General features: G+C 34.1%; 1 protein-coding gene across 1 annotated transcript; it reads right to left on the bottom strand.

Annotated features, from left to right (window-relative positions):
- Positions 1-1,445: 1,445 nt before the first annotated feature.
- On the bottom strand, positions 1,446-20,723 carry LOC117123151. Its single transcript, XM_033269001.1, has 19 exons — positions 20,705-20,723; positions 20,233-20,544; positions 19,143-19,466; positions 18,446-18,823; positions 16,103-16,360; positions 15,620-15,754; positions 14,973-15,119; positions 13,061-13,201; positions 12,160-12,318; positions 10,636-10,947; positions 9,729-10,055; positions 8,289-8,597; positions 7,441-7,752; positions 6,162-6,374; positions 5,153-5,248; positions 4,509-4,727; positions 3,229-3,812; positions 2,848-2,974; positions 1,446-2,417 (listed from the first exon to the last, which is right to left on the bottom strand). Exons 1-17 carry the CDS (start codon positions 20,721-20,723, stop codon positions 3,604-3,606), a joined length of 3,870 nt encoding a protein of 1,289 aa, XP_033124892.1. The 3' UTR covers positions 1,446-2,417; positions 2,848-2,974; positions 3,229-3,603.
- Between the last annotated feature and the right edge of the window lie 287 nt (positions 20,724-21,010).

Here is a 21,010-nt window from a genome sequence, read left to right on the forward strand (position 1 = left end):
TAACAATAATATTTTCTTTTTATCAAGATATTTACATATTTTGTGTTTTTCATTTTATTTTAGTCACAGTTGCGTCGGTTTATACAATGTTTTATTTGAATACATTAAATAAAAAAACGAAATAAAACAAACAACAACAACAACAACAACAACAATAATAATAATAATAATAATAATAACAATAATAATGACAATAATAATAAATTCCTAATATTAACACAAATTAACACAAAACATACGCTATGGAGGAATAGTAGTGTTGTTATTGGTATTTTTTTTCTATATAATATAAAATCCAAACACTTAGAACTAGGCTCTCGGTCGGGTATTTTTCCATTATTGGATTGGGTATTGGTTCGGTAGGACCGGGTATTTTTCCATTAGGCCCTTTTGTCATGAGAATTCAAAACACGCTTAATATACATACCAGGCAATCACTTCACCATTCAAAAGAATAATTGAAGAAATATAAATAATATATTAAGGTAAGGTTATCGACATATGCTCATGTTGAAATTTGTATGGTGTTTATATCGATTGACCTTGATACGAGCATACGCGTTTCCAACTACGAATTGAGTTATTAACAAATTAATTCGCTGGTAATAAAATTTAAAAATGTTCATACTATGGAGACTTTGAATCATTAAAAAGGTTGGAAGATTAGATAATTATATTTATTTCATCTATCTAAAATTGCTTTTAAAAGCTGTCACTGTTCCTGCCATGATTTTCTTAAAAAAATATATATATATATTGCTAATAGCCTAAACCATTAAGCTATTCATTCATTTCATTTTCAAAATTGGCAAGGTACCTTGTGGCTTAATTGCGTACAATTTACAAAAAAAAAATAAAAATAAATTAACATTTAAATAATCGAAAAGGGGATAAAAACAGAATCATATACATTATTATTTTACTATTATTCTCCATAATTAAGTATTAAAAGGATTTGTAATAATTTTTTTAAATTACAACCCTCCACCGTTCGGAAATCCGACGAAGCACTATAGACAATAATTATTTTAACCCTACGAGAAACTCAAGAGACACCCGGACCTAGGGATCACGTTTGTGGTACCCTATGTACTGGTACCCTATAAATGTCATAGATCTGCTAATTGTGCCACCATGTAAGTTGTATATGGGGTTACCCCGTTACCATACACTATAGAAAATTGTAGTAGATTATACACACTTTTCCGTCTTGTGTACTACTATGAATTTAAGATAAAAAAGAAAAAGATATCGCCACGTTAGAATAATCAGAGCGTTAGAATATTCAGTAATATGCGTGTCTATTCACTGCAGAGTCATCTTCACATCACATTTCCAGTCACGCATCCGTTTTACTCTTTCGCCTTGTATCCAAAGTAGGATAAGAACATTTTTGAATCAGTTAATTTTTAGTGTACTTGTGACCATTGATTTTTCAGCTTATATAAGTTTTCCTTTGAAGTGATACTTAATCAGAAGATGTTGAAAACACGCCTCCAGCATGAATTATGAAAACAAATAGTTCAGTTTCTCTGTTTAAATTGAGAAGGCCTCCAGAAATCATTTTCATACAGCATCACTGATGGTTAATGTAATCATGGAGGTAGATATAATATACTGAACACAGACAAACGTCTTTGTAGTAGCCTTGCAAAGCGGGCAATGGAGTACATATTAAATGCTACTCATGTGTTCTGGCAGCCATGTTGACAAGGTATCATGTATGGATTTGTAACTGTGTGTATTATTAGTACTAAATGCGACTGTGTGTCTAAATAGAAAGACAGAATTGTACAGTTACATTGTATAGAATGTCAATTCAGATCATCTGCGTATTTGTTCATTGTTTATTTACAAATAAATTAACTGGTTAAATTAGGTTCTTGCTTTTCTATCTCTCGAAAATGTTCATAACGTATGTTCATATATTCATTAGCTCCTCATTCCTAAAACTGCTGGGATGGTAACTGTTGAAAAAATACCTTTTTAAGGTATCCAACCATTTATTCATTGATGACTCACTCGATACTAGGCATGATTCTACATTTTATTACATCAATTTTAAGACAAACTTTAGCAACTAGATGTGTAGCCAATGCCAGATACATTTTTTTTCAGGTCAGATAAGCAGCAACGCACGTCAGTGTTTTTTGTTAAATGATACGGATAACTTTTCTTGGTTTTGTTTTTCATTATGGACTAAAACTATTCTTGATATCGATACAATTAATGTCCGAATGTTTGAAAGGTGTCTGAAAAACTGCAAAATGTTCCTGGATGTCATATTTAACACGAAGATTTTATGAGTACAACTTTTTCCATGCGAAATATTGCCTGTTCTTCCTGTTTACAGCAATTACTTGATAAAGAGGGAATCGTGGTACTTCTCCAGCTGTCACACCGTGGGGTTCACTTTCCTGTGATAAAATTAAGATATATTAAGAATCAATGACTACGAAATGATAAAACAGAAAAAAACATGATCAACAACAACCAAAACTACATTAAGAGCAACAACAGAGAAACAACAGCAGCGGCAACAAAAACATCCATAAACTTTGTTAATAATAATAACACTAATAATAATAATAATAATAATAATAATAATAACAATAATGATAATAATAATAATAATACCACTACAACAACCGCAGCCGCTGCCGCTGCCGCATCCGCTGCCGCTGCCGCTGCTGCTACTACCTACTACTACTTACTTCTACTTACTACCACCATTACTACCACCACCACCATCACCACCACCACCACCAACACCACTACCACCACTACCACTACTACTATTTTTGCGTGATATATAATATACAAGAACGTTTTATTACAACATTGTACCTCATTAACATAGTTTCGAGAGCACATTTACAGGAAAAATGCTAATATCGTCATTGATGAGAACGCCTCCATTTCCTACCATTATGTGTTCTTATCCATTTAAGTCATCTTCAACAATGCACCCATCCTGTTTAGATCAATACCGTATGTCACTATGGGTTGATAATGCAAAACCTTACACGTTTATTCGTTTAGCAGAGAAATATTTGTGATTTTTTTAAATGTTTACTTTTCTAACAATATAATTCATAAGTTTATTGTTGTTATCAATATCAATATTATTGACGAGTAGCCCTTCAGTAGTGCATATGATTGTTGTTTCGTAAATAATCTATTGTAAATAGTAACAAGAACATCAGATTAATAAGAGTGTTTACTTACCCGTCTTCTTGTGAGTAATCGATTGATCCAACACTCAAACAGCAAATTCCGTTGAAATCAAAGACAAAGAACAAGTGGAAAGGAAATATTCCTTGGTAGCTGAAATAAAACTTTGTTAACCCTTTAACATAAATCATGGTCAGATACGTGAAAAAAATTACTTCCAGTTTGTTTTATGCTGTGGATAAAATGTTAACGCTGTAGAGTAAACGGGATTAATGCTGTAAAAAAATATCGTTAATGCTGTAAAGAAAATTCTGTTTTCTGTTAATGCTGTGAAAAGAGTAAACATGTTAGAATTTGAGCTAATATGTTGTAAGGCGTTATATTGTTAACTCTTCGTACCATTAGTCAAATTTTGTTTACACCAATGCGTTAGAAACAATTCAGTATTCGACAGTTAACACAATAAATATTACCTCTCATATCCTTACACACGTACGCATGTGGTGATGATGCGCACAGTTGAGTTTTCCAAGAGAATACGTGATTTTCCTGGCTGTATACAACGCACCCACCTTCTGCACCAGTTTCGATGACACTGTAGTTAACGTAAGTTCCATCGCTCCAGTGTTCCTCGTCAGCTAGAGGAAAAAACGTAAAGCACAATAGACTTTTAAAATCGGTGATTATAACTCTTCCGTGTATCTGTGGTTCTTTGATTCACTGCCCATTGTATAAAAGGAATCTTCTGACAAATATAATGGCAGTATTGTTGACTATGATAAAAATTTGTCTCACAATTTCAAAGTCCTCTTTTCTCTCAAAGCGCAAAAAGCACAAACAATATTAGAGATTGGTGCTAGGAATTAGTCTTCCATAGTATGGTGAGTAATACTGTAGGCCTACTTCTTGTAACACTGACTCATAGATTATGGTTACTAGCTGTAATGTACTTGTTTCCACTATTTGTATCAATGTACATTGTGATTCGAAGCTACATGATAGGTGGCTTTCTGTTTTGTACACGGAACGGTGGTTAATCTCAGCTTTCTAATTTTTCTTTCTTTGTTGAACTATGTAATATACTTGTACTGGTATCTATTATGTGTTATGGACAATGTATGAAATAAAAATGAATGAATGAATAAATGAACGAATGATTGATTGAATGAATGTATGAATGAATGAATGAATGAAATAATTAATTATGATTAGGTGATAATTCTCGTCTTTATTAAGATGAGAATCAATGACTTTCTGTCTGGCACAATTTGATATTGATCTCAATTCAGCAATTTAAAAAATGCATGCACTCTAGCAGTGTTACAATTACTTACAAGAATTTAAACCAATCCACGAATATCCGTCATAGTATTGAATGATAGTCTGAATAAACTCATCCTCCTTTTGTGAATGGATGCTGGCCAGGTCAGCATTTCTCAGCCCTCTGCAAAAAGATACAGCTGTGGGCCATAATGACAGATTGCTATAATGGCGGTAACAATTATCCTTATAACCATGCCAACTTCCATCAAGACAGCCAAATTTCTGAACATCTAGTTAATAAAAAAAAAACTAATAAAAATAATTGTTAAATAAGAAAAAGTTGTGATACTGTAATATTGTTGGATTATGTTGTAACGCCGAAGTTTGCATGTGTTTCACCACCTTAACATCTACTAAACAATATACAATCCTAAGTAGTAACCACCTCAGAATGTGTGGAAAATTATAAGATACAATATAAATTTTATTGTCTTTTAAGAAAAAAGAAATGGTAGTTTGGTGAACAAAAATAATATGAACAAACAAACAAAAATACATCAGTAGCCTAATGATAATAATAATACAAATAATCATATTATTGTAAATATAAAAAATTATCTTTTAATTCGGTACACATTCTCGAGCTGGTTACTTTTGAAAAAGGAATATTGTAGTGCACAAACAGTAATGATAAATTTAGCATGAGTGAACCTACCTTTCTCACAGACGGCTCTTGTTTGATTGCTTTCACAAGGGCCGTCGGACCAGGAGACAGAAGTTGGGTAAAATTGTGTACATTTTCCTTCCCCGTCTAAACGATAAAATAACACAATTAAAGGAGTCGTATATCATATAGGTATGCATTGTCTAATGGATGTGACACCCACCCTGACAGCAAGAAGTTGCAAGTTCGGATCCTCCTAGAGACACTTTTCTTCATACAACTGAATTAATGAGGAACATTTCGTTGAAGGGCTATGCTTGATACGATTATAACATTTTGTTCCTATTTAAGCACTATATTTATCCAGTTGTTTATATTGTATTTAAGGCACTAAACAACAACCTTAAAATTCCTTAATTTCTTTTATTTATGAGTAATTCATTTGTTTTTTAAGCCGGGCACTCACTGCGTCGTACGACATCGTACGACCGTCATACGACAATCCAACTATGCTTCCTGTGAACGCTAGACGACGAGACGTCGTCTGCTGACTGTCGGTGGAAGTCTGACTGATCGTCATAAAAAGACAATCCCATTATGCGCGCGTTGTGGCGTTGCCTTCTTTACAGACAGTCGGGCGCAGTGAGTACACGAGTTTACCACTGATCTCTACTATAACAACTGGATTGACAATTAGCTGGTTTTTAGTGAAGTCACCGACGCCATGCTGGAGAACTCAAAAAGCGACAATACGTCATCACAGCGCAAATTTTGAATCGGAGTGACGATCATCAACAATGCACACGTTTTTGTTTTACTGCACAGACAGTCGTGTTGAGTGGTTAGAGGATGTGAAAACAAAATAATTTCTTTATATTTAAATTTATATACGTCATTTGGGCTTCTTAACATGGCGCCGGTGGTTTTATTTATATTCTGTACAATGATTGTATGATGAACAATCCAGCTATTATAAGAAAGATCAGTGGAGGAAAGCTACTGTCATCTTGGTAAAAACCACGTCAAAGTTTAAATCTGAAATGAGACTCCAAATTCTAACCTTGTGTCCAGTTCCAGTCCCCAATCCAACAGTATTCATGGGATATGTTGCTTGATTGTGACAATACAAAATCTTTTTCCTCTCGTGATGTAATTGATACCAATTTTGCACTCTCTTTTTGACAAAACGAGTTTGCGTCATCGCAATTATTGACATTTTCACCAAACAAATAGCATGTTTTTTCGAATTGCTTCCAGCCATACGGACATTCCTCTTTAAATAAATGAGCAAATACGTATAAAGAATTCAAACATAGTTTATTTATCTGCTTAAAGCTGAAATTCTATACGAGCACATTCGACCATAGGTCATCATCGGGCTATATATAGAAAGAAGAAAGCCTCCTATGCTGTTGGACTATTTGGCCTAGGCCTGCTAATTTTTAATACCAAACGTAACAGAAGAGGATTTTGACTACGAAAGAAAAACCTTTTCAGTAAACAAATTAACTTTTGTCACTGATTTTGTTCTTTTTTGTTTAATAATTTGAAACACTGCTGGTACTGGGTATTTATATTCTCAGAAGTAACGGGATGGTGTCCGGCGGGGCCTAGTTTTACCATTGTATAGTTTTTAATTTTGTATAGTTAGGTTAAAAATTGTAATACCGGCCCCGAAACCTTGACTCAGAAGTACCGAGATGGTGTCCGGCTTGGGATAGTTTTTACCATTGTTGAGTTCGGTTTGTAGTTATGATTGAAGTTGTGATCCCAGCCCCAAACCTAGTTTTTACAATATTGTAATTAAGTTATGTAGTTAAGCTTAACCTTAGCAGTAATACCTGGCCCCAAGACCTTGACTTAGAAGTACAGGGTTGGTGTCCGGCGGGGGATAGTTTTCCACTAAAGTTTTTACTATTCTTATTTTATTGCATTGTGCTGGTTACATGTTGTTCTTATTATTGTACAGTGTTTTTGCAGGACCATATTGTAAAACAGCGGTAAGATCTCGCCTGTATATATTATCCTGTCTAAAGATGTTTTAAATAAAATAAAATAAATATAAATATTGCGCCTTTCCCTTGCGGTTATGAAGCGCAAGCCAAGCCTTAATAATTCAGGAAAACAATGGTAGGCACAAAATCAGTTATTATTCAGGAACCAAGTGCATCACAATACAGTCACACAAACAACAAAGACAACTATACAGATTATAACAATTAAACACAAAAGGAAAGAGCAGCAAGATGGCTTAGGCACATTAAAAATTATCCTGTTAAAGAGTTGTTTTTGTCATAAACACAATGGAAAGATGTTTATCTTTTAAATGTCCTACTCACCTCTAAATATAACCAGTAATGGACTTGGTAATCCGATGACTTCACTGCTTCTTTTATTATAGAGCGTTTTGATTTGCAAAACCAGAGTAGTATAGTATGGAATATCAGGGATGAGTATTCCTTCAGAAGGCTTTCCATTAAATGTGTTGTTGCTGATATTCCAGGCTTCCACTGCATCCCACCATTCAACAACGTAACCAGTTACACATCCAATGCCATCATCACGATTGAATGCCCACTCGGTCCAGTTGACGTTGATACCAAGTGAACTGCGTGAAATAAAAGATGGTGGATTTTGTAGAACCGGCGGATCTATTAAATACAAGAATATAAAAAATAATATTATTTGAAATGATTGCTACATGATTGTTAAAATACTCGTCTTTTTCACTCCAGGCCATTTTGCACTCGACATAACATCTTCGACATCACCAAATGATTAGCTTTTCTGAATGTATTACATCATTGATGGTAGTAAAGAACGGTGTGTAAGTAGAGGCCATTTTCTCAGAAATAGTGGCAACAATGTGTCGAAAATATCTCGTACAAGGAGAGTTGTGTTTTATATTCGATTCATTAAACTGTGATCTGCATAGCATGTGTTAGTCTAAGGACATTTTGTTCCACTCCGATAAAACAATATACTAGTTAAAACAAAACAATACATAATGATTAGTCTTACTCAAACACGTTTACATTAAAACAAAATTTGAATAAACATGATTATTTATGGTATTAACTTACCAAATACGATTATGAACTAATTATATTTAATGCGTTATATGCGTTGTATACAGATGACGTAACGATGATCGTAATATGCCTGCAGGATGATGTACAATACTTACATATCTGATGAAATGTCAGCGGACTAGCTTTTCCAACCAGTAATACACCGTCGACGTCAGTAAGAATCTTTACTGTAAAACTGTATTCCGTGTTGTAGTTCATATCTGCGCACGCTATGCTCGTTTCGGTGCCTACTGTAACATTTATAACAACTAAATCGCTGGTATCATTAGTTGGCCAAAATTCCAACCGATAACTGTCAACGGTTCCACAGCCGTAGTCATTATAAAAATTCCAGATCGACCAACTAATATTGAAATAATTCGCAAACATTTTGATGAGTGGAGCATTGCTTAGAGCTGGAAGATCTGGATTTAGAAAATAATAGTTGATTTTAAATATTCTGTTTTTAATAATACATAATTCTATGAATTAACAAAATCTACATATTCTTGCTTTTTCAATTTGAGGACAAGTAATGTAACAACAAAATAAAGTTCTACTAATTATAACAACTTTCAATAACAATATCTATGATAATAAATAATAAATATAATTGCAATGATAATGTCCATGAATGTGATAATAACAATCACAATGGTGGTGACACACAATAATAACCATAATTATATTTAAAATATTAATTATCTTCTTATCGTGTCCACTGTTTGGTGGTGGTTGAATTGGCGACGAGGACGCTTTTACCAATCCCCACAATATTATTAATCAAAATTATCTGTATTGATTTATAGTATAGCTTATATTACAGCAAACTATAAATTAACAAGAATTTTAAGAAACTATTGAAAAGTCTACATTTCTGCAACATTCAGTAAATATAAAGTATATTGTCGTACACAAACAACGCGTGATAAAAACGTGGACAAAATTTGTAAGGTACAACACAACTGTTGTTAATTAACAAAAAAAAAAGTATGTGAATTAACAAGGAGCTATGCAAAATCATAAAAGTCTGTATTTTTGTATACCTACAACATTAAGTAAATGTACAATGTTTTGTTGTGTATTAACACGAAAAGGCCAGTACAGAAAATAATATATTAATTTACAACATTCATGTTGTTTTGCTACATAATATGATCGGAATTTTTTATATAAATTGTTAACAGTGCAAGAACGGTGTGTAAGTAGAGGCCATTTTCTCACAAATAGTGCCAAATGTGTGTTGACAATATCTCGTACTAGGGGAGTTTTGTTTTGCGATTCATTAACTGTGATCTGCATAGCCTAGTGTTAGTCCAAGGACATTTTATTCATCTCCGATAAAACAATATACCAGTTAAAACAAAACAATAGATAATGATTAGTCTTACTCAAATACGTTTACATAAATCAAAATTAGAATAAATATAGATATTTATGGTATTAAATTACCAAGTACGATTATAAACTAATTATATTTAATACGTAATATGCGTTGTATACAGATGACGTAACGATGATTGTAGAATCCCTGCAGGATTATGTACAATACTTACATATCTGATGAAATGCCAGCGGACTATGTTTTCCAACAAGTAATACACCGTCGACCTCAGTAAGAACCTTTACTGTGAAACTGTATTCCGTGTTGTATTTTATATCTGCGCATGTTATGCTCGTTTCGGTGCCTATTGCAACATTTAAAAGAACTAAATCGCTGGTATCATTAGTTGGCCAAAATTCCAACTGATAACTGTCAACGGTTCCACAGTCATATTCCTTGTAAAAATTCCAGATCGACCAACTGATATTGAAAAAATTCGCAAACACTTCGAAGAGTGGAGCATTGCTTAGAGCTGGAAGATCTTGAAGATCTGAAAGATCTGGATTTAGAAAATAATAGTTGATTTTAAATATTCTATTTTTATTAATACATAATTCTAAGAAATAACAAAATCTACATGCTTGCTTTTTCAATTTGAGGACAAGTAATGTAACAACAAAATAAATTTCTATTGATTATAAAAACTTTCAATAACAATCACAATATCTATGATAATAAATATAATTGCAATTATAATGTCCATGAAGGAGATAATGACAATCACAATGGTGGTGACATGCAGTAATAATAAACCAGAATTATATTAACAATATTAATTATCTTCTTATCGTGTCCACTGTTTGGTGGTGGTTGAATTGGCGACGAGGACGCTCCATAACCCCACAATAATTATTAATCATAATTATCAGTATTGATTTAAATTATAGCTTATTATATTATATATTTAAAATTGATTGTTGTTGATCTGAGTTGAAGAAATGTTTTGGCTAGGTAATATAAATAAATGTACAAATGTATATAAATAATGCTCTATAAAATTTAAGCGTCTTCAAAATACCCAATGACGGTGTTAACAACGAAATCAAGGACGTATACCTTCTTGGTGTTATAATACTTACATATCTGAACTGCCAGTGGACTAGGTTTTCCAACCACTAACACACCCTCAACATCAGTAACAACCTTTACTGTGAAACTATATTCTGTGTTATTGTTCATTTGTGTCCTCGATATGTTCATTTCCGTGTCCATTGTGGTATTTAAAACAACTAAATCGGTGATGTGACTAGTTGGCCAGTATTCCAGCTGGTAACTGTGGACGTTTCCACGGCCGTAGTCATTGTCCAGACTCCAGATTGACCAACTAATCTCGACATTACAGGTATTTAGAAACATTCTCACTAGTGGAGCATCACTCAGGGCAGGAAGAACTGGATATAAAGATGTTAAACATTTCAAATTCTGAAATAATCTTATGTGAAAAATAACTGTGATATGTCCATATAGGTGTAACACAAAATCATCATTAATTTGTGACAAATGATGTGCCTCTGGGCATGATGATGTTTTATTACAACCAACTGTAAGCGTATCACATTGATTTGTCACATAAAATTTGAAGGTTTGACAAAGCTTTATTAGCCTAAAATAGGCTACTAAATAAAACTAATATAATATAAAAGAACAAAGCTAGGACATTATCGCTTTCCTGTCAATTATTAAATATTTTAAGGCCAATTATTAGCTGTACGTGTATACAGTCAGTTGATATATTATACATAGATATATCTTACTTAGAAGTTTATGTTCTTTAAAAAATGAAAATTAAAAAAAAATATAAAACTAAAAATGTTTTTTTTTGAATGGCAGCAATATTAGATCATGCCGTTTAACTTCGTATGATGCTGAACCTGTCCGTGGGAAACAGTGGCGTAGCTCGATGTTTTGGCGCCCGGGTGCAAGAGTAAAAAATTTCGTAGTGTTTTTTCCAAAAAAATGCTGATGCTTTTTTTATTTCATGTTCCCATTTCAGCGCACCCTCAAACCTGCGCCCGGGGCACGTTCCCCCACCCTTGACCCCAAGCTACGCCACTGGGGAAACATTAGGGTTCCACGTAAAACCAAAATAAACACAAACTTTACTATATTAAACATTTAAGAACGTTGTGAATGTCGCAATTGCGTTTTTTCACACTGAAAATAACGTTAACACAATGTTACAGCAACCTTCTCAAGTTGGAATAAATACGTATGTATGTGTTGAATAAGGGTTTAGAACCAAACGTTATTACAACGTAAAACTGCTGGATTGGATAGACACACACAAAAAAATACACGGACGGGATTTTATCATTTAGAGTGCTCCAAGTAAACTCTCATGATTAAGCCTACTTGCTAGGGGCTTGGAGCAAACTTATATTGCAGAAGAGGCGAATGCAGATAGAGCAGATAAAAAGTCAATAAACACAATATACGAATTAACCCATGAGCCAAGTCACATTGTTTACCAACTGCTTGAAGGAGCTTTTAAAAAATACAGTTTGCATCAATAACATTCCAATAAAAGGGATGATTTGCAATTTTAATGCATATTGTATAACCATGAAGGTATTATATCCATGCTATACCGGTAACTATCTAACCTTGCTGGCATCCTAATCCGGCCCATCCGTCTTCACAAACATCACCATCATGGCAACTTCCATTATTTCGATCACATTTCGACAAGCTTCGGCAATGACATATTTTGGTGCATTGTGGGCCATAAAATCCATTGGGGCATTCAACATCCGGGTCCCTCTCTGATATAAGGTAAACCAAAATTCAACAAACAGTAATCATTAGTAACGATAACGAGAATGATAACAACAACAGCAACAGAAACAACAGAAATAATAAATAATAATAGCAATAACAATAACAAAAATGAAATAAACAAAAAAAAAATAATAATAAATAAATTAAATAAAAAATTAAATAACAATAAATTTTATTTTAGTTTTTACTTAATAGGATTTATATAGTACACTTATCCAGGAGAACTGCTTTTGAGGTTTTTTTCACCTGTTAATGGATACAGAATGTACCATAAAACGTTGCTCTCTAGATTGAATACAGGTATCTGGTGGTACGATTTTCTTTATTTATCTCTTAAGTACCTCCTTGGTAAAGTCAATGGAATAGCACCGTTGCCGATCCAACTGCTATCGAGGCTCGGACAGTTAAACATGTTACAATATATATAAATGATATAGCATTAATGATTGCATTGATAACAAAATTAACCATTACAAAACTATTTAAACAATAATGACGCTAATAATAACTATAAAGATAATGATAAAATATTTATTATGAAAGACAAAAGAGCAAACTTATAAAATGTGCATATTTTTTTCAGCTGAATATTCTTTATACGTAGGCATGATAACGCCTATCTTTTTTTGTTATCAACTTTGAGGATAAATTCTTTACCAGAGAACCAAATCTTGGTTATATCAGGATTATTAACTCGTTTTGTATTAAAACTGAGTTTTTACAAACCTAGACAACGCGTTCCAATGTAACCAGAATGACAAATGGCGTCTTCGTTACAACCCTCTGATGGCCGACATTCAGTAGCGTTACAGTGACAGTCAAGAAGGCATCCTGGTCCATACTTGCCAGTTATTTCTGTGTCACATGCTAAGTCACATCAACGAGAATACATCTTCAAATTAAATGTTTAAATCGCAAACAGTATCTTTATGTATATAAATAATATACAGGCCCGTAGGCAGGATTTCTGAAGTGAACTGAACTGAAGTGGACCTTAAGATGGGTGACTGTCTATGGATCCCCGCAAGGGTGGGGCGAATCTTCTGGAAGCTCTGACAAATTAAGATTTTGAGGGCCTTTTTTATTGAATTTCTAACATCCATAATTTGTAATATCCTATTTAAATTTTCATTCATTTGAGTATCGTCTAGGGACCTACAGTAAATCAGGAGAAATAGAGGGTAGGGTGAAGGGAGAAACTTGCACAGACAGATGGTCAATACCACCTCAGCCCCACCATGGTTGGGGCTGAAGTTAAGAAAATTTATGATTATGGCACCTCAAAGTGGCCGGAAATGGCACTCTCAGATAAACTTTAATGATGATTTTTCTGTTTTCTCCATTTCTTTTATAATTTTAGGGAGCTCTCCCCCTTTCAATCCACCACTGTGAAATTATAATTATTTATGTCCTTTACATCTGTTGGCCTACAATCACTGGAGCTGATAATTTCCAACAGATTTCGTAGCACATTATTAAAAATCAAAGGGTAGAAGAGCGGGCAAATTAGGAACGATTTTAGTGAAATAATAGGTTTTAAAAAGTGGACTTTTTGAAATTTGGTGGTCCAGGGGCAGAGGCATGGAGGGGTTTGTGAGTAAAGCGACAAAGTAGCATTTTGAGGGTCTTGCATAATAGATTTCTCAAACACATATTTCATGAATATTCATTAAAGTTTTCATTAATTTGGGTTTTTTTGGGACCTGAAAAAGTAACGTTATTATGTCCTGTACATCTGCAGGCCTATAGACAACATTCTTCATATTATATAGATCAATCTGCAATCACCGGAGATGATCAATTTCTAACAAATTTCATACCACATTATTAAAAATCAACGGTTAGATAAGCTAACAAATATATAATGCAATGCATGCTATAGCATTTTGTGATAATTAGGAACGATTTTGTGAAACCATAGGTTTTAAAAAGTGGACCTTTTGGAATTGGGGGGGGGGGGCGGTGCGTCTGCACCCTGTGCACCCCCTGCCTATGGGTCTGATTTAGATATGCTTGTGTATGATTAATTCTATATAATAAAAGGCCAGTGACAGGCTTTTCTTTATTATTTTACTTTTTTTACGTTTTAGGATAATGAATGGATAAATGGATGGACAATTAACTGGATGAACAGATGAATAGGTAGATGAATAGATATATACAAAAATAGATGGATGGGATGGATGGTTGGATATATTGATGGATGGATGGATGAATGGGTTGATTGACTGATCGATTGATGCATGAATTTATAGATAGATGGATTGTTGGATTGATTGGTAAAATGGATGGGTGGATAGATAGATATGTGGGCGGATAGTTAGGATAATGAGGAAAATTTAAATGCATAGCTGGATAGATGAATGAATGAATGAATACTGGATGGATGATTAGATACGTAAATAGATGTAAGGCTGGATGATGGATTGAAGGATGGGTCGATGAATGGATGGCTTGTTTGTCATTCATTCGTTCGTTCGTTCTAGGACATTTTATAAATAAATTAATAATTGTGTGTACACTTGCAGACAAAAGATGTAGACGTTTTCTGCGTTTAAGCTGTTGTAATACTGTTAATAAATAATATACTAATAAAACGTAATAGAGCAACAATTGAAATAAATGCTGTGAATGTTACCTCTGCTGCAATCAAGACCGTCGTATCCTGACATACACGAGCAACCAACAGGGTCAGGTGGACAAAAAAAAGATCCTTTACAATTGGTTGTACCTGTACTGTTGCATATAATAGTGCAATCGCGTCCCCAATTATTATTACCACACGCTTAAAAAACACAAAAACAAAAACAAAAAACAGCGTTAGAGTTCTGTTTTCATTCAATAAATTGTCATATTAGGCCCACATTTTATAGTATAATTAGTCACAGAGCCTTAAGATTATCATTGTATGCTTGAAATTCGAATAAGAATAACGTGTTTAAAATACTTCGTCTACCAAGAATATTCCATATGTTTTCTTAAAAACACGAAACAGAAACACAATATTGGTCGATTGATTACTAATTGATTAGACTAATTCTCTTTTTATATATTTATAGATAATACGAATTTGATATTCTCTATAATGATTTTACTATGTTTTATATAATATTATTATTTTCATGAGAGCAAATAATATCATTTGTTATTGTAAATGACAATCAATAAACAGAACTTAAAAATCAAAACTTTAACGAGGTAAGAGAATATAAGAATTACTGAGTGTTAATAGAGACTGGAGTATACAGCAAAATGATAGCACGATTTAAGCAGTATTAGCCTTACCTTCTTCACAGTTATCTCCTTTGAAGCCCGGGGGACAGATACAAGGTCCGAATTGAGCAGAACACACGCCCCCATTATAGCATACAGGGCAGTCAATTTTACAATCTGGAGGTAGACACTTCCCACGAGGACACTCTAATGCGATTGTTTGGAAAGTCAACAAGTTATGTCTTTATTTAAACAAACACAAGGTATATGTACAAACAAATTCAATAAAAAATACACTGAAGAGTAACATACCACCACCACGCTGTCACCACCCAGGGGTGGGTGCCAGCGGGCCCTGTGTAACAATAATTGGCAATTCACATAAACGGTATGAGCCAAGTGAATGTGAAAATTCTGTGGGAATTAAAGGCGGTTAAAGTAGTTAACTCGCACAAGCCACACAAAAAAAGAGCAGTGTACTTCGTATGGCAAGGCAGTTTGACACCTCAGTAGTGTATGTGAAAACGAGGGTAAAGATGCTGAACTAAAATTTACCTCGAACAATTACTCGTACTATAGCGTGTTGACCCTTGTGCCGTCGTCCTTCCGGATAACATTCGTAAATACCAGCGTCTTTTTGCCGAACGTTTTCAATGGTCGCGTTGCTTAACCCTGCCCACTCTATGATATCGGATCCTCCATCTTTCTTCCATCGTAAGCTACTGAGATTTATACTATCATGAATCATCATTACCAGCTTAACTGTGTCACCAATACTTGTTGTAATGGTTCGATGCTCTGGTACAATGGTGCCTAGACAAGAAATGAAAAAGCAAACATAGGATTATTTTGATTTGAGATCCCTTTAGTTTGGTATAAAGTTAGCAGGGAAGCTTAATTGTTTGAGACTATACTGGATTTATATAGAAGATTTTGTTCTGTTTATACGGTTAAAAATTAAGACAGTATCTGTATCTTAAGTTTATGCATAGAGGAAATTAACAGTTCAGAATTTTGTGATTTTCTTCACAAATCTAAGTTTATTATTACATTCTTTAGTTCTAAGACTAACCATATTACAAATTACAAATATAGATTATGCAATTGTACACCAAGCACACCTTCACACTTCCTCTCCCTCCCACACACTGTCACACACCCACCCACACACACACACACACACACACACAACACCCCCTCCCCACTTACACACACATATTATATAATTATTGACCCATACTAGGATAGTAACCCATTCAATAATTTCATGTTAAATGATGACCAACCACTCTAAGATGAATATGGTCATGGGATAGCGCTGGTAACATTTTGTTCATGAATTTGTCTCAGAAAACCTTGCTAGTTTTACTGATCCGACACTACAACTACCTCACTTCTGATGGTGGCAATGTTTATGATTAAGGATGCGTGTGATCTATTAATGACTATTTGTTTACTTATCAATACTAATTGTAAAGGTTTAAATGCTACTTTGGCAACTCTCATTTACTGGTTAAGCAGCACACTCTACAGAAAGAGTAAGGGATTGTCTCCCGGTATACTGCTCAACCACCACCAGAAGGACCCAACTGGATAGAAGTTTTCTTCAGACTTTCATGTTTTCGCGACTTGGTGTTTTTGTTTACACCGAATAGTCTAAATCCAATCACAGGCATACGTAAACTTGGGTGAATAAATATTTTAAAATGCCTAATTTATGCTTAATAATAGGACTCATTACTCTCTACACTCTAAAGCCTGGTTTTTATACAAAAAAATAAAAATAAATAAAAAAAATCGCTACACGCAATCGCCGACTCCTTTGGCGACGCTGATTGGTCAGTTGAATCAGGGAGCGTTCCCAATTGTGTCGGACGACAGCTACGTGGTGCAAGGATTGCATTGAAAAAGCTGCAGCAACTGTGTAGCGATTGTATGGAAATTGAGCTACATCGTAACGCATCCATAAACTAAAACAAAGGAATAGTGACCCAGGTTTTCTACTAGAAATTTTACAGTAAATATAAATTGTTTATATTAACAAAAATAAAAAAAAACACTATTGTTCGGCTATTAATTTTTTTTTCTGGTGTTACTATAGGCCTAAGAGTCTAGGCCTATGTAATGTAGTTGGTTGTGTATGACCATAGGAAAAAAGACCTTGGTATAACACCCGCACAGTGGCGTATACAGCAGGTTCAGCAGATTCATTGAACATTGGCCTCCGAGCTCAGGAGCCCCTGATCTATAAGGGCCCCTCCTCTTACAAAAAAAGTATAATAAAGCAATGTGTTATTGGGACATTTAACTATTTACTTCCTTCCAGCCAAGTACTTTTGAAACCACAATAACTCGTTTCCTTTACATCCATATAGTTTTCAATTTTTTTGCTAGTAGTAATGCACAATTTATGGTATCAAAATACTTTGCAATGTCGATAAAGCACGTGGCTATCATTTCGCGGTCATTACCGGATTACTAGCCAATCATCAGCTATTACACGGTGAACTAGCCAGTAACAGTATATAGGTCAACATTTTATAAGGTCATTTTCATTGAAATATGTAATAAATTGATCTTGAACTTAACTATTCATCAATTTTAACTATATGGCATACCACTGATATGGGTCTATTTTTTAGGGCGTTGTTTGTTGCCTTTACCTTTGTATATGGATTAGTCAATAAAACTTTCCACGTTTGGAGCCATTAGGCCTACCATTCATTAATGATTCATTTATAATGGAACATAGACATGTCGCGATATAGGTGATGCAAATCCTAGTATCGAAATTATGAAAATCAAGATTAGTATTTTCAATTAAACATGCCAGATTCTTTTCAATACCGCCTAATACAAGTCTCGTAAAATTTAGATTGTGTGAATATATACACTGACCTTTATTTGCTAGAAACACCATTGACGCTGAAGCACTGCAACCTTCAAATTTTGTCCACATGTATTTTACACCGACTCGGCGTACACCAAGAGCAGAGGGAAATTTAAGGGTACAGTACAGGGCCTTACTACCAATTCCTGTGCATTTGGTATAAGTCGTACCATAAGTGAATATAGAATTGTCTACTGTGTTCTCTTGATTTACTAACTCTTTTTCTCCATAATGTGTCCCGTTGTCGTCAACCCATAAACCGACACCAAATATGACGTTGTCGTTGAAGCCCTCCTCAAGGCCGGTGTAAGCATGCATTTCCGTTTCAGTTTCATCACTGTCTAGAATATATACTGCACTAAATGCTGTAATATCAGGTACCTTAACTAAAACAGATAAACAATTAAAAAAATAACTTTGGATTTGATGTAGCAATAAGTAATGCGTTCATAAATGCTGATTTTAATTATCTATTTTTACGAAAGTTGCCTACTGACTTAGAATTAAGTGTGTCATCAAAAACCGAGATGTAAATGAGAAATTAGATAATAAAGATTTTTTCTCATCAAAGGCGCTAAAGTGTTGATTATGTATTAATAATTATCTATTATCAATAGATAAAAACTAGAGATAAATAAAAACAATCTAGCATTAAATACATATAGTCCTGACTGAAAATGAGCTAAAAAAAAAAAAACATGAAACCTTTTGGAATGCTCAGAGAGGAGCTTCGTGTTCCATATATATATACACCTTTGTGCTCAAAGTTTGCCATCACAACTACTTTGAACGAGTAGTACACATACACTTCAGGTAGTAGAACCGTATAACTTCGCGACTGATCAGGTTCATCTACACTGACTGAGTACAAAATACTTGGTGTGTTCACGTTCCAATATTCTATAGTGTACCCTTGTACAATTCCCATACCGCTGTGTGCATTGAAACTCCAAATATCACACGTTACAACAGTGGAAAAGTTTGCAAGTCGAGTGAAGTTACACGGGTTACATGAAAAGGATGGAGGCTCTGAAAAATATCAAGGATTAGCTTCAATTTCGAAATGATAAGTAAAGTAGTTTCTTTTTCACATGAATGTATCTAAAATCAAGTATTCGTCATAGTTGCCATCATCGTTAGACTGGGTTCCAGTCCCTAATCTTTGTCTTAATCAGTTGAAATGCTTAAGAATAAATCGATTTTGGCACAAATGGTGTTCCATATTACTTATTTGCATGGCGTTCCATAGTATACTTTTTCTGGGATCTAATTCTCATCAAAAAAGTTTCTCAACATAAACTGACGCTGGTGGCGCATTCCGAAATGCACTAATACTACGAAAAATCCATAAATTAAAGACTTCCGTGGCAAGTCTACCATCATCATCATCATCGACGACATCATCATTTTTTCATCATCACCCTCATCCACATTCAGTTATCATTATCATATTATTATTATTATTATTATTATTATTATTAGCTGTTACTACATTTGAAAAGAAAAAGTGCATTTTGAGAACGTGTCGGTTTAGTTAGAGGTGCACCTGTTGACACGTTCTCTTACTGGAATATTTGTTTATGTATCAGTATGATTTCAGTAGAAAATCGAATGAAATAAAATATTAATTACTGTATTATTATCATTATTATTATTTACAAATATTATATTTAAAAATACTATTTCATTTTTTACTTATAGTATGTATAATATTAACTGTGTCACGTCTATTTCCAAATAAATAAAATACTCTCCAGACTGACTAAATAACAGAGATTATAATAGTGCAGTTTACCAATAGGACTGAATGCCGTGACTGGGCTAGCAATTCCTTGTGTTGACACGCCGTCAATATCAGCATTTACTGACACAGTCACACTGTAAGATTGATTGTAATCTATCAACGAAATGCTGATGTCTATTCGAGTATCCGTTATGTTATCAATCGTTGCTGCTTCATCCGTTGATAACGTCTTCCAGTATTTCAAAGCGTAACTGCTAGAATTTCTGTTACCAAAATCATGATTTCTGTCCCAGGCTGTCCAAATTACATGGATACTTGAAGCACTGTACTCGACAGAGGGCGCATCGTACAACCCTGGAAGTGCTGCAAAAACATACACAAAAACTCTTTCAATTGAAATTGCTATAAGTCAATATTATTACTAAATTTTAAATTTAGTGTAACCAGTGTACACAAAATGGTACAGAAGGGAAAGTATTTAAAATAACTCCCCTACCTCCCTAAATTCCAAGATAGACAAGACAAAGAAGCTTGCTGACCATAAGAATAATTAATGGGATTATTCACCTTGCCTCTGATAACCACTGGCTATGTATTGGTATAAACTACTATCTAAATGGTCAGCCACTCGTCTCCTAGAAGGGTAATTATACCCTGTAATGTGACCTAACAAAAGGTCTCAGGAATGTTGTCGATAATTAGGGAGGGGAACGAATCAGATAAAAGTAGATTGTTTCACAAACAAATTCACAACATCTACTCTTAAGCTAAAGAGAGCAGTAGGTTCTCCTGTCGAAACCTAGTTGTCTAACACTCTCCATTGCTCAAC

This window comes from Anneissia japonica, unplaced genomic scaffold, assembly GCF_011630105.1.
Source record: "Anneissia japonica isolate Jap-2015-1 unplaced genomic scaffold, ASM1163010v1 scaffold842_len44086_cov107, whole genome shotgun sequence".
Classification (NCBI taxonomy): Eukaryota; Metazoa; Echinodermata; class Crinoidea; order Comatulida; family Comatulidae; genus Anneissia; species Anneissia japonica.

Excerpts from the sequence above, each read along its gene's own strand:
- LOC117123151 (XM_033269001.1), bottom strand. Across the intron at positions 18,824-19,142 it reads CTCTCTGAGCATTCCAAAAG|TTAAGGTACCTGATATTACA; the intron begins GTTTCATGTTTT and ends TATCTGTTTTAG. Across the intron at positions 8,598-9,728 it reads GCTGGCATTTCATCAGATAT|ATCTTCCAGCTCTAAGCAAT; the intron begins GTAAGTATTGTA and ends TTCTAAATCCAG.